Genomic DNA, 12,480 nt, shown 5'->3' with positions numbered 1-12,480 from the left:
TGTACACACGGCGAGTGTATATTTAGTCAAGCAGCCCGATGGAGGAATGTTTAAAACGTGGCTGTCGTACTTCGGAAGCGAATGGTTTCGAGCGTTGGAAAATCCCACAGGAAGGTATAAAATTGTTGACACGAGTCTTCTGTATTATCGATTTCAAAAACATCGGCCGTCTAAAGAAAATGAAAGTTCACCAAGAACGAGAGAGAAGATCAGAAATTGTAATCAGCATCTTATGGGTGGGGACCAGTCTTTGGTTTTATACGTCTGCCTCGCGTACTTGAGGCTCGGTTTCACTTGACCGACAGGTAAGGCCGGTTTACACAGTACGGAAACGTATGTCAGATCAAGGTTAGGATTCGGAACGACCTGGTTTCCTTTCCCACGGCACTGCCGAGTTCTCTAGCTAGTTTGAGCGCGTGTTGTAACAATGGGAGGACATTCTATCAGAAATTTGATCTCCTGTGACGTGCACATACGTCCAGTCATCAGCTGCCATAACTTGTTTCCTTATTCTCACAAGTAACTGTTAAGTAAAACCAAATTATTGTGTAATGCTTCGTAATGTTTACATACGACAAAATTGTACCATAGGCTGAGTTTTAATTATTAGTGCTATTGAAGAAAAACTTGTAGGCCACCAATACGAGTATATTGTAATGATGTTTGTGCGAGATCGTATGTATTTGCTTGGTTTCCGCACAAAACCAATCCGCGGAAAGTCTAAAATTCCACATTCAGTATTCCCAACCTAACACACATAACAATTTCCCTGTTCTTACCGCTTAAGTGACACGTTGATTTTACTGCTTTAGGCTTTTAACATATTATTTTTTCATTCATAGTGTTCTGCCCAAGGGCAGGTCTTTCACTGCAAACCCAGCATTCTCCACTCTTTCTTATTTTCTGCCTTCCTCTTTGTCTCTTCATATGATCCATATATCTTAATGTCGTCTATCATCTGATTTCTTCTGTCCCGAAATCTTTTCCCGTTCACCATTCCTTCCAGTGCATCCTTCAGAAGGCAGTTTCTTCTCAACCACTGACCCAGCCAATTTCTTTTCCTCTTGCAGCGATATTTTACTACTTAACTTATTATTCCCAGAACATGAATTTTACCAGCAATCGAAAAGTATTGGGAATAAATTTGAATAAGGAACAAAAAAGAGTTTCCTTCCCAGGCAGGATTCGAACCACGAAAATCTTAGTTACCAGTCTACCGTGCTCTGGAGTGAACAAGGGTCGGTCCGGTTTTTTTTTCTGGGGGGGGGGGGGCACTATAGTACGATACTAAGTGATATGGTAGAATTTGAGGTCTTATAGTACTAATGATTTTGTATTAGCAAACTTTCAAGTGTGATACTGAAATTACGCCCGATATACGTCATAAGATTTTCTGTCTGTATCTATTTTTTTTTTATTTTATTGGGTTATTTTACGACGCTGTATCAACATCTCAGGTTATTTAGCATCTGAATGAAATGAAGGTGATAATGCCGGTGAAATGAGTCCGGGGTCCAGCACCGAAAGTTACCCAGCATTTGCTCATATCGGGTTGAGGGAAAACCCCGGAAAAACCCTCAACCAGGTAATTCGTCCCAACCGGGATTCGAACCCGGGCCACCTCGTTTCGCTGCCAGACGCGCTGACCGTTACTCCACAGGTGTGGACTCTGTATCTATTATGCTTTACACAAAGTATAGAAAAAGTATTGCTGAGCTACGGAACTCTTATGCCTTTATGGAGACGTAGAACATTTGAGGTACCGAAAAGTAAATTTTGGCATGCCGTCTTTCTTTTTGCGGCCTTGACTCGTAAATTAAAATTATCTTGTGTAGAATTTACTATTTAGTTACCAGGATTTCACTGAACAGATGATTATTTTGTGTGAAATTCTCACTCAAGAATAGTACAAAATGGCGATGTTCTTAAAATGTCGTTCGATGTTGTAAAAAATGTTTCTACAGATGTTTACTGTGATCCATCTTGATTTGTCGTCGAACTCTTATGTATGCATGTACTTCTTATTTCATTGCACACTGTAGTAAATGGTACGGTGTAATGGTTAATAATTTGCAGGATTTTCAAGTCTCGACGAGTGCTAATGATTTCGCTTTAGCAAACGATCAAGCGTGTAGCTTGGGTTATACCTGAAAGACGTCATAGGGTTTTCCGTACATGTAGGTTCCCAATAGCTAAGCCTCGGTTATAAAACACATATTAATCCAATGCAGTGTTACGTAGGTTTAGTGTTTGAGGACTAGTTTGTTGGAATAGATTTTATACGGTCTGGATGTTTTCTTTCGTAAGCGAACCGTACGAAGTTAATCGATTCGCGTTTTTTATGTCAGGCGTGCCAAGATTCCAAAACACTTCTGGAAATAAGAATAACTCGCTCGTTCTTCCAATAATATCTTGCGAGTAGTTATAGACCACCGCAGGCTTGTCTCGGATGCCAGCTGCCTGAATCATTGGTCAAGCACGTATAAAAGTCACATCTGCCGCCGTTGCTGGCTACTTGAATGCCGCAGCCGACATTAAAAATAGACTTTAAAGGATTGCCTCACTTTTAAAGAGAACACTTTTCCTTCCAGAAAGATTTTGCACCTACATCTAACTATAGCCGTTACCAAATAAGGCTCTTTAATGGAAATTAAAATAAATTAATCCTGATTTAGTACAAGGCATAGCAGTAATTCAAAACATCATGTTTGTCGATTGAGACTTTCCTGATTTCTGCGTGTGAGAAATCTGTGATATGTAATGTAGGAGACATTATACAGTATTAAATTGAAGTACCTACAGTCTAAACCAGGGATTCCCAACCGGTGTGTCGCGCAGCTGCATGGAGTGTGTCGCAAAATTTTGGAATTGGAAAAATAAATTTTACGTCATCCAGAAAGTCTCTTTACAACGCATTTTTTATTTCCAACGAAGTCTTTGATATGGTACATTTTATTTTGAGACAGACTTTATCAATGAAACGTGAACACCTGCAGCAATGCTCAGTTCAGTTTTTCATTTTTTCAACCATAAGGCCACGTATAGAGAAACTCTGTCAACCCACCAAGTGCACATTAATTTAAATAGGCGAGTTTTCAAAAACGATAATAAAAATCTTTTATCGGACATCCAGAATAGATAGGTTGGGATTTTTGACACATACCTTTGTATGTTTTTTCTAATGCCACTCAAGTTGCTGCTTGTTCTTTTAGAATTTTCGATTACATATTAACATCAACCTATCTACAACATTGGATGTCCGATACTACATGGAAGTTATCAGTGCTATTTTTCTGGCGGAACGCACTGAAACGGCTTTCTGGCACTATACACCGTGTTCCGCTTATATGTATAACAAAAGAAATAGCTATAACTTCTGAATTAATACAAGTATATAGTTGAAACCAACTGCTACAAAGAATGAAAACTGGGAATTTTTGTTACCTTATGTTCCATAAACCTCAACATGGCTTCCATTGGTGGCACGGGAAATATCCAACCGGTATTCAACCTCGACCCAAGTGTTATGAAGCATCTGTGGTGTAACATTGTTGACAGCAGCATAAATTCTTTCTTGTAAGTCTGCCAAATCACGTACTGGCGTCCTGTAGACCTGGTCCTTAACAAACCCCCACAGGAAAAAATCAGGTGGTGTTAGATCTGGTGATCTGGCAGGCCATGTGATGTACGGTGATCCTCTTCCGATCCATCTTGCAGGGAATTGTTCGTCTAAGAATGTGCGAACCATGTTGGCAAAGTGTGGTGGAGCCCCATCTTGCTGGAAAATTGCTCCATCTGGGAGTTGTGGCACAGCATACAGTTGCAACATATCCAGGTACGTGTTTGCAGTGACTGTCTTTTCAGCAAAGAAATAGGGACCAATGATTCTGTCACGCATGATCCCACACCAAACATTCCATTTAGGGGAATCCCGTTGGTGTTCAATTACGACACTTGGATTTTCCGACCCCCAGATGCGACAATTGTGTCGGTTTACTTTTCCACTGACGTGGAAGGTTGCCTCATCTGAGAAACAGACTCGAGTTAGAAATGTGTCGTCATCGTCCACTTTATCCAACATTGTTTCTGCAAAGCGTTTTCGTTCCAGTTTATCATTCGGCGTAATCATCTGATGAAGTTGCAGCTTGTACGCTCGCAAACGCAATCTTTTATGGAGCACTGTATGCACTGTTGTTGGTGGGATGTTCAACTGCACACTAGCCTGTCGAATGGATTTCCGCGGGCTTCTCTGAAATGCCTCGCGAATGCGTTCGACATTTTCGTCAGACACTTTACGCTTGGAATGTTTACCTGCATTAGACAACAAACTTCCTGTTTCTCTGAGCTGCCTATCCCATTTCATTATTGAGACGTACGTCGGTACAGCTTCCCTCGGTCTAAGATTGTACTGACGGCGAAACAAGCGCTGTACACGAATTATGGATCTATGTTCTGCTAATGACAGCACACAAAAGGCTTTCTGCTGTGGCGTCCACATGCTGACTGACTAAAGATACGATACGAATTCTCTTATTTAATGATCTGCGCATGCGTAAGTCTTCTAAAAATAAGTAACAACAATGGATTAAAACTTCCCAATTTCCTCTTTACAATGGTACCAATCTTAACCCATTTGCATGCATTGTTATGAAATTATAACTATTTCTTTTATTATACTTATAAGCGGAACACGGTGTATATATTGCATTTTTCATCATGGAAGCGAAATATGTGTGAACAATTAGGTTTTGATATAATTTTTATTTGAATTCCGCTTAGATCTTGAAAGTCTTAGTTGGACGAAAAGGAGGTTAAAAACGACGAAATTCCAATGCAGTGAACAGTAATCATCTCCCCGTCCGCTGTAAAACATTCTACACAACTACCGCCTTTTTCTCCAGAAGAAAAGCACTGGTTATTATTATTATTATTATTATTATTATTATTATTATTATTATTATTATTATTATTAAAATCAAATAAATGTGTTGTGATATCGTGGGTGTTCAGTAAAGTGTGTCGTCAGTCAAAAATGGTTGGGAACCACTGGTCTAAACAATCAGGCCGCATGACAGACACGTGTTTTTTTCGCATAGTACATTCTGTAAAATGAATCTCGGATTATATAGGTATAACCACAGTCTAGTATATACAGTCACGAAGCTTGACTTTTGAGGGTGCTAGGAACAATAGACCGTGCCAGTACTATTTCGCATTGTCTGTAATGGGGCGATAGTAGCGATCCTAGTGGTGAGCAACTATCTATGGATGCATATTTACTACGTATTGAGCTTCGTGACTGTATATACTAGACTGTGGTATAACTTCAACTAACAAGGCTTCGGATTCGGTCTTCATTCTCGTTACGTTCTTAAGCAACGTCATTGCACATGCTGACAAATTGCTAGGAAGTTTCGCAAATTATAAATTTCGTGTTGGTTCAGGATCTTCACACGAGTGAAAATGGAACGGTCGAAAGGATTAAACTCTTAACGGTTTGACTCATTGTGATGATTGTCCAAGTCCGACAGATGGCCTGGGTGGAATTCTTGAATCCGACACTGACAGGTAGGCCATCCTGCCTCAGCCCGTGATACGTTTCTGTATCTTGTTCTTGTAATTAAAATTGAAAGTGAGATTGATTCTGAAAAAAAAAATGGTCTCGCTGGGTGTTGTATACAAGGTTCGCGGTTTAAACTGTGCCAAGGATAATGAATCGTGTAGTTCGATAATAATTAAAGGATCCTATTTTAAGGTGATAGTCATTCGAAATACGTTTTGAATACTGTATTCAAAATTCTGTAGGTATTAAAATATGGTTTGAATATTAAATACAAATTTTTTTACATAAATATCATGCGAAACGTATTTAATCGCTTACAATTTTTAATGAAATTCCATTACCTAGTTAAAATACAATCGTAAACTCAGCTAATTCTAATCGCTGTCATGCGTGCTAAGAATACAACAGGCAGGAAACTTAGTTTCACCGAAGCTTACTATATTAATTCACGCACAAATTTATGCGATTTCCAATAAATACTTAGTTTACCTGTTGGGCACTTCAACGTAACATTTCGTAAACAAAAAAAAATCTTCTTATTTCGCGAGTTTAAGTATCTATTATTTTATTACCATGACTTCCTCCTAGAGGGAAGAAAAAAAACTACGGGTTCTGTGTCGCTGCTCACGTAAACGAACCTTGTCTCCAATAGATGGTTCTAGACAAATTTTTCTACCATTTCTCGCTCCCGTTGAATTTTGTAATTACAAGCGTCGTTAAATAAAATACTGTATTACTAGTATTGACGAATATGGTCGTATTTTAAGCAGCATTATGGTATGTTGCTGCGATTAAATCAAGGAAATCAAGTGGTCAGCGCATTGACATTCAAGACAGAAGCAGCGAATACTTGCGGCATATAAATCCATTTGTTTGAAAGTAGCCGAATGGGAAACTTACACCTTCCCTGTACTATAGTTCCGTATGTACTTGAGGGTAGCAGGGAGGTAGAGCATCCATTCAGAATCTCTGTAGTGGTCAGCATCGTGCTCCGATAGCTTTTCTTCCCAGGAAAGGGCGTCCATAAAGTACTTGCATACAAATACGTAATATGCTGGAATCTTGTTTGATTGGATATTAGTCTTTTCTATAAGAAGACATCAGGAGTCTTACTGCAGATATAAGCGCATTTCTGCAGATTTATTTAATATTGTCCTCTGTACATATATGAACTTTCATTCAATATCGTAGAAAGTAAAATAGCGCAGTAAGTGAAGAAGTTACAAATAGAAATTTTAGAAATCGCTTCAAGAGAAAGTGACAGTCTTGGAAATACGTGTCTGTTGTATCTGTGTACAGTTATTAATGCGGTGGTTTTTCTAGCTAATGATCAATAAAGTGGGCTAATTTACCTCATTTGTACGCCACAAATTAATTTTAATTGTGCAATTTTTCATCATCATTATCTGCTTTCAAGAATTCGAATCTTCTTTTTTTTCCCCCCGCTCCGTCCTAAAGTTCTGTTTACATTTTAAACGAGATAACAACTGGAATAAGTATCAAATTTGAATAGCCTATACTGTATATTTCATTAGAGTAGACTTATCGATGTATTCATTCATTCATAGTATTCTGCACAAGGGCAGGTCTTTCACTGCAAACCCAGCATTCTTCACTCTTTCCTATTTTCTGCCTTCCTCTTAGTCTCCGCATATGATCCATATATTATCTTAATTTCTTCTATCATCTGATATCTTCTTCTGCCACGAACTCCCTCTTCCTGATCAGTTTCAGGATCATTCTTTTTTCATCCACTCTTTCCAACACAGCTTCATTTAAATAATTGATTAAATGGCGATCTTACTCGTGTTAATTACGTAAGCATGTGCGGCTTACAGCTGTTTCGGTGCTACTTGACACCATCCTCAGAGCCTTCTGTGTCTCGGCACCATCTCAACTTCGCTGCCTATTGTGTGGGTGCGTTCGTGTGATGAAGAGTTGTGTCAAATAGTGTGTGTGTTCTGAAATTGATCTGTGTATTGATGTCAAATAGTGTGTGTGTTCTGAAATTGCTCTTCATCATACGAACGCACCCACACAACAGGCAGCGAAGTTGAGATGGCGCCGAGACACAGAAGGCTCTAAGGATGGTGTCAAGTAGCACCGAAACAGCTGTAAGCCGCACATGCTTACGTAATTAACACGAGTAAGATCGCCATGTAATCAATTATTTATATTCAAGTGTTAAAAGTAGTGTACGAAAGATTCAACATGGACAGCTTCATTTCTTATTCTGTCTATCCATTTCACACGCTCCATCCTCTCTGCCCCATATAATGCTACACTCCACACAAAGCACTTCACTCTTCTTTAGTTCTTTCTCCAGAGGTCCGTACAAGAGGCTCCTTTCTCTATTAAAAGTTTCCTTTGCCATTGCTATCCTCTTTTTCACTTCCTACAGAGTAGAGAATAGTGAACAACGTGTGTGGAGCGAAACCTGTGCCTGCTGTAGGCCTATTTGTAGCTATAAAAGTAATCATAAGCCACAGTGGACAAATGCTGTACCGTAATGTTTTAACTGTGAGGCATACGAATCACACCGAGTTTGTGTTGTGTTGTGGGCTGGTCGGTGGAACAGAACTGGGTTGTTCGCCGAGCAGGTAGAGAGGTTTTTTAAGCTGACATTTGTATTCGCATTCAGCAACCCTAGTCAATAACAGTACCCGGTATGCCTTGAAACCCCACTGACATCTATCTTATACTTTGATGGATGGTCTTAACTAAGCTTGAAATGAAATTCTTCACAGACAACGCTTGGCAATATTTCGTTAGGATGAGTTTGTGTTAAGTATAGCTATATTTCTCTTTCTGTAAGGTTTGGCCGTCCCGTCTCGTCAGATAATGGGTTTAACGTAGCGAATGTATCAGTTATCTGTATTTATTGTGATATTTTTTTATAATATCCTCCTGTGATTTTTGGAATTTTTTTATTTATTTTCTTTTACTTTATTTCACTATAAAATAAATTTATACAACTTGACAATGACCATTTTTGGATTTATGAAAGAAAAGTAATGATTTTTTATGTTTTCTGTCCAGAGAACTATTCCACCTATCAGCCATTCTAACCTTAGAAAACAGTCTTACAGAAGGTACGCATGTGACAGGATAGCACCACAATCTAGTATATACAGTCACGAAGCTCAATACGTAGTAAATATGCATCCATAGATAGTTGCTAACCACTAGGTTCGCTAATATCGCCTCATTACAGACAATGCAAAATAGTTCCGACACAGTCTATTGTTCCTAGCAACCTCACAACTCAAGCTTCGTGACTGTATATGCTAGACTGTGATAGCACTGATTTTCAGATTATATAAGCTCGTACAGTCTTAGAATATGAAATAGCGCATTACTTATTAAAAATAATTTGGAATCGTCGTAATCATAATCAGTATAATCCGAATATCGGTGGCATGTGTAATGTCTATCACTAGTATCATACTTCGTGCCATAATGTCTGACAGGCGACGTAAACATTGCTGACAGAGGCGAAAAGAATAATTACAATTGAATCAATCAATGGCAAAGGTTTCATTCCACTCTTGTCTTGAAGTTGGGCGAGGGTAGAACGCTTTAGACCGTCCAACTTCATGATAAGCGTGGAATGAGACCACTGCCATTGGTTTAATAGCATTTATCCTACTACTGCTCTCTACTGGCAATGTTTACGTCGCCTGTCAGAAGTATAGGGCATGTTGACTGATTGACAGATATGGAGGAATCATGATAATGTAACACTTAGACCCTTCTCTGGTCCATTGTATAGTGAGGGTCACATAAGAACAGTTCCTAAACAGTAAATTTTGCCGTATAGTCAGTGTTGCCAACTATTACCAGATAACACACGATCCTACGTACTAAATGACTTATTACTTGCCGTACTTTATGTTGGAAGGTTATTCTAAATAATTTGTAACATATTTTCGTAGGCAAACTATACGAGAAAGGGAGCAACATATCAAGTATTTTGTCTAGCAATACGAAATTCATTGGTTTGACTAAACAATTGACTCACGAGACCTAACCTAAAAATGTATTTTGTTTGACCACATGAAATTATTAGTACTAAGTCCGAAAACTTACCTGATTATAGTCTTGAATTATAACCACAATGCAACACATAAAATAACGTGTGTATTAATATTAATACTTACTTACTTACTTACAAATGGCTTTTAAGGAACCCGAAGGTTCATTGCCGCCCTCACATAAGCCCGCCATCGGTCCCTATCCTGTGCAAGATTAAGCCAGTCTCTATCATCATACCCCACCTCCCTCAAATCCATTTTAATATTATCCTCCCATCTACGTCTCGGCCTCCCTAAAGGTCTTTTTCCCTCCGGTCTCCCAACTAACACTCTATATGCATTTCTGGATTCGCCCATACGTGCTACATGCCCTGCCCATCTCAAACGTCTGGATTTCAAGTTCCTAATTATGTCAGGTGAAGAATACAATGCGTGCAGTTCTGTGTTGTGTAACTTTCTCCATTCTCCTGTAACTTCATCCCGCTTAGCCCCAAATATTTTCCTAAGCACCTTATTCTCAAACACCCTTAACCTATGTTCCTCTCTCAGAGTGAGAGTCCAAGTTTCACAGCCATATAGAAGAACCGGTAATATAACTGTTTTATAAATTCTAACTTTCAGATTTTTGGACAGCAGATTGGATGATAAGAGCTTCTCAACCGAATAATAACACGCATTTCCCATATTTATTCTGCGTTTAATTTCCTCCCGAGTGTCATTTACATTTGTTACTGTTGCTCCAAGATATTTGAATTTTTCCACCTCTTCGAAGGATAAATCTCCAATATTTATATTTCCATTTCGTACAATATTCCCGTCACGAGACATAATCATAGCTTCCAGTATCCGGCTCAGAAATCTAGTACAATTTTAATTTAATGGATTTCCAGTACCGACAAATATTATCGATATTTGTCTCAGCTGCCAACATACCATTTACAAAATTACTACCATTTGTAGTCTTTGTCAGTATCGAAATTCGAAACAAAGTTGGCAAAAGAAAATTCAACCTGCAAACTAGAAAATCACCACAATCCAATAGCATATGTGGGAATTGGGGGAAAATGGTTAGGTTTCACCCTTACGGTATGGCTCGGGATTATACTAACCTTCAACTAAGCGTATTCTCACTTCGGTCGTCCATAACTAATGCACGCTGTATATTCAGAGTGCATGCAGGAGAAATGTTGATGATTGTGATGGAATGTTGTCGATGCTTATAATGAAACTGGAGAAACCCGAGAAAATAAATCTTAACTACTAGCTTGTCCGCCACAAGTAGTGTCACTACCAACTTTTCAAAGTACATCCTAGTAGGCGCTTACGGCAACAACTAAGACCAGTCCTAATGGAAGGCACGTAAAATCCCATTTCCCGGCGGGGAATTAAATTGTGACCCAATGGATGTGTGTCCACACAGCTGTGACTTAACCGTATGGTGGAAACATATTTTATATTCCTTGTGACTGGTGTTATTGAAAACTTTTGTTAAGTCGTAATTTCCATTGTTGCAGGTCAGATGTGTGTGCACTTGGCAGCTATTGGTGGTCATGTCGATGTTCTTAGGCATCTAGTGTGGTTCGGAGCTAATATCAATGCTAGGGTGAGTATTCTCAGATAACACTCCTTTATGTATTACAGAATTGGATTTTGCTTTCTAATGTAAAGAATATACTGTATTAAGATAAGGAGAAAACTGTATTTTGACAGTGCGTGCTTTCACTATGTCATTGTCCACAAGAAATATGCAGCATTTGTTAAGGTCTGAAAGGAACTTAAGTTCTGTAGAGCGTGTTTAATTCGGGGCGCTGTCAAGAGATTATTTTATTTGTCATCGTTACCACCACCACCACCACCACCACCACCACCATCATATTTAAACCTTTATACTGGTGACAGACTACAGTCACTAATCGCGATCGGGTTTGTAGTGTGTCACCGTCCCGATCGCTATCAGGGGCTAAATCCTGTTTCCAGAACTAGATAATGCTCTGAGACACAGCCCAGTGGACGAAAGTAACGTTTTAGTAATCTTTGGTTTCGAATCACCTTGATTTATATTATTTAGGAAGTCGTGATAGCTTCTGCTATGGAATTTTGTTATCCCTTCCATTGTATTATATGAAATAGAAACGAAAATGAATGGCTAGAAAATGAATTTGGCTACTATTAGACGTAGTGGAGAAATTTAATGCAGATGTCAGAAAAGTAAAAAGAAATGTATTAACAAATGACAGACGAATTATTCATATTTCTTATATATAGAGAACAATAGAAGGCTGCTGAAAGATATTTCATTTCAATAAATAATAATAATAATAATAATAATAATAATAATAATAATAATTTATTTAATCTGGCAGAGTTAAGGCCATACGGCCTTCTCTAACACTCAACCAGGAGTAAAGACTGCGTTACAAAAACACTACAATTTTACACACAAAACTGAATAAGATAATAATAAAATGTAAACAGCAAGTAAGAAGAAATCATCCACATCTGTGGAGTAACGGTTAGCCCGTCTAGCCGCGAAACCAGGTGGCCCGGGTTCAATTCCCGGTCGGGGCAAGTTACCTGGTTGAGGTTTTTTCAGGGGTTTTCCCTCAACCCAATATGAGCAAATGCTGGGTAACTTTCGGTGCTGGACCCCGGACTCATTTCACCGGCATTATCACCTTCATATCATTCAGACGCTAAATAACCTAGATGTTGACACGGCGTCATAAAATAACCCAATAAAAAATAAAGAAATCAGACATAATATATAACATACAGAAAGAAAGAAAAAAGCATAATAAAATGTGAACAGCAGGTCAAAATAAATGAGGCATACAAAGTATAAAAAATGACAATTATTCATAATAATAATAATAATAATAATAA

At 38.6% G+C, this 12,480-nt stretch overlaps 1 protein-coding gene across 4 annotated transcripts in view; it reads left to right on the top strand.

The window, feature by feature from the left end:
• Nucleotides 1-12,480, top strand: part of cact (NF-kappa-B inhibitor cactus) — a 249,974-nt gene that overhangs the window by 228,684 nt on the left and 8,810 nt on the right. For all 4 annotated transcript variants that reach the window (XM_069820253.1, XM_069820252.1, XM_069820254.1 and 1 more), the window contains one exon: nt 11,112-11,200. In XM_069820253.1, coding sequence (XP_069676354.1) covers nt 11,112-11,200 — 89 coding nt within the window. The remainder of the gene's footprint in view (nt 1-11,111; nt 11,201-12,480) is intronic.

Source organism: Periplaneta americana, chromosome 3, assembly GCF_040183065.1.
Source record: "Periplaneta americana isolate PAMFEO1 chromosome 3, P.americana_PAMFEO1_priV1, whole genome shotgun sequence".
NCBI lineage: Eukaryota > Metazoa > Arthropoda > Insecta > Blattodea > Blattidae > Periplaneta > Periplaneta americana.
The sequence above is the reverse complement of the archived record's forward strand: the minus strand, read 5'-3'. Positions and strand labels throughout refer to the sequence as shown.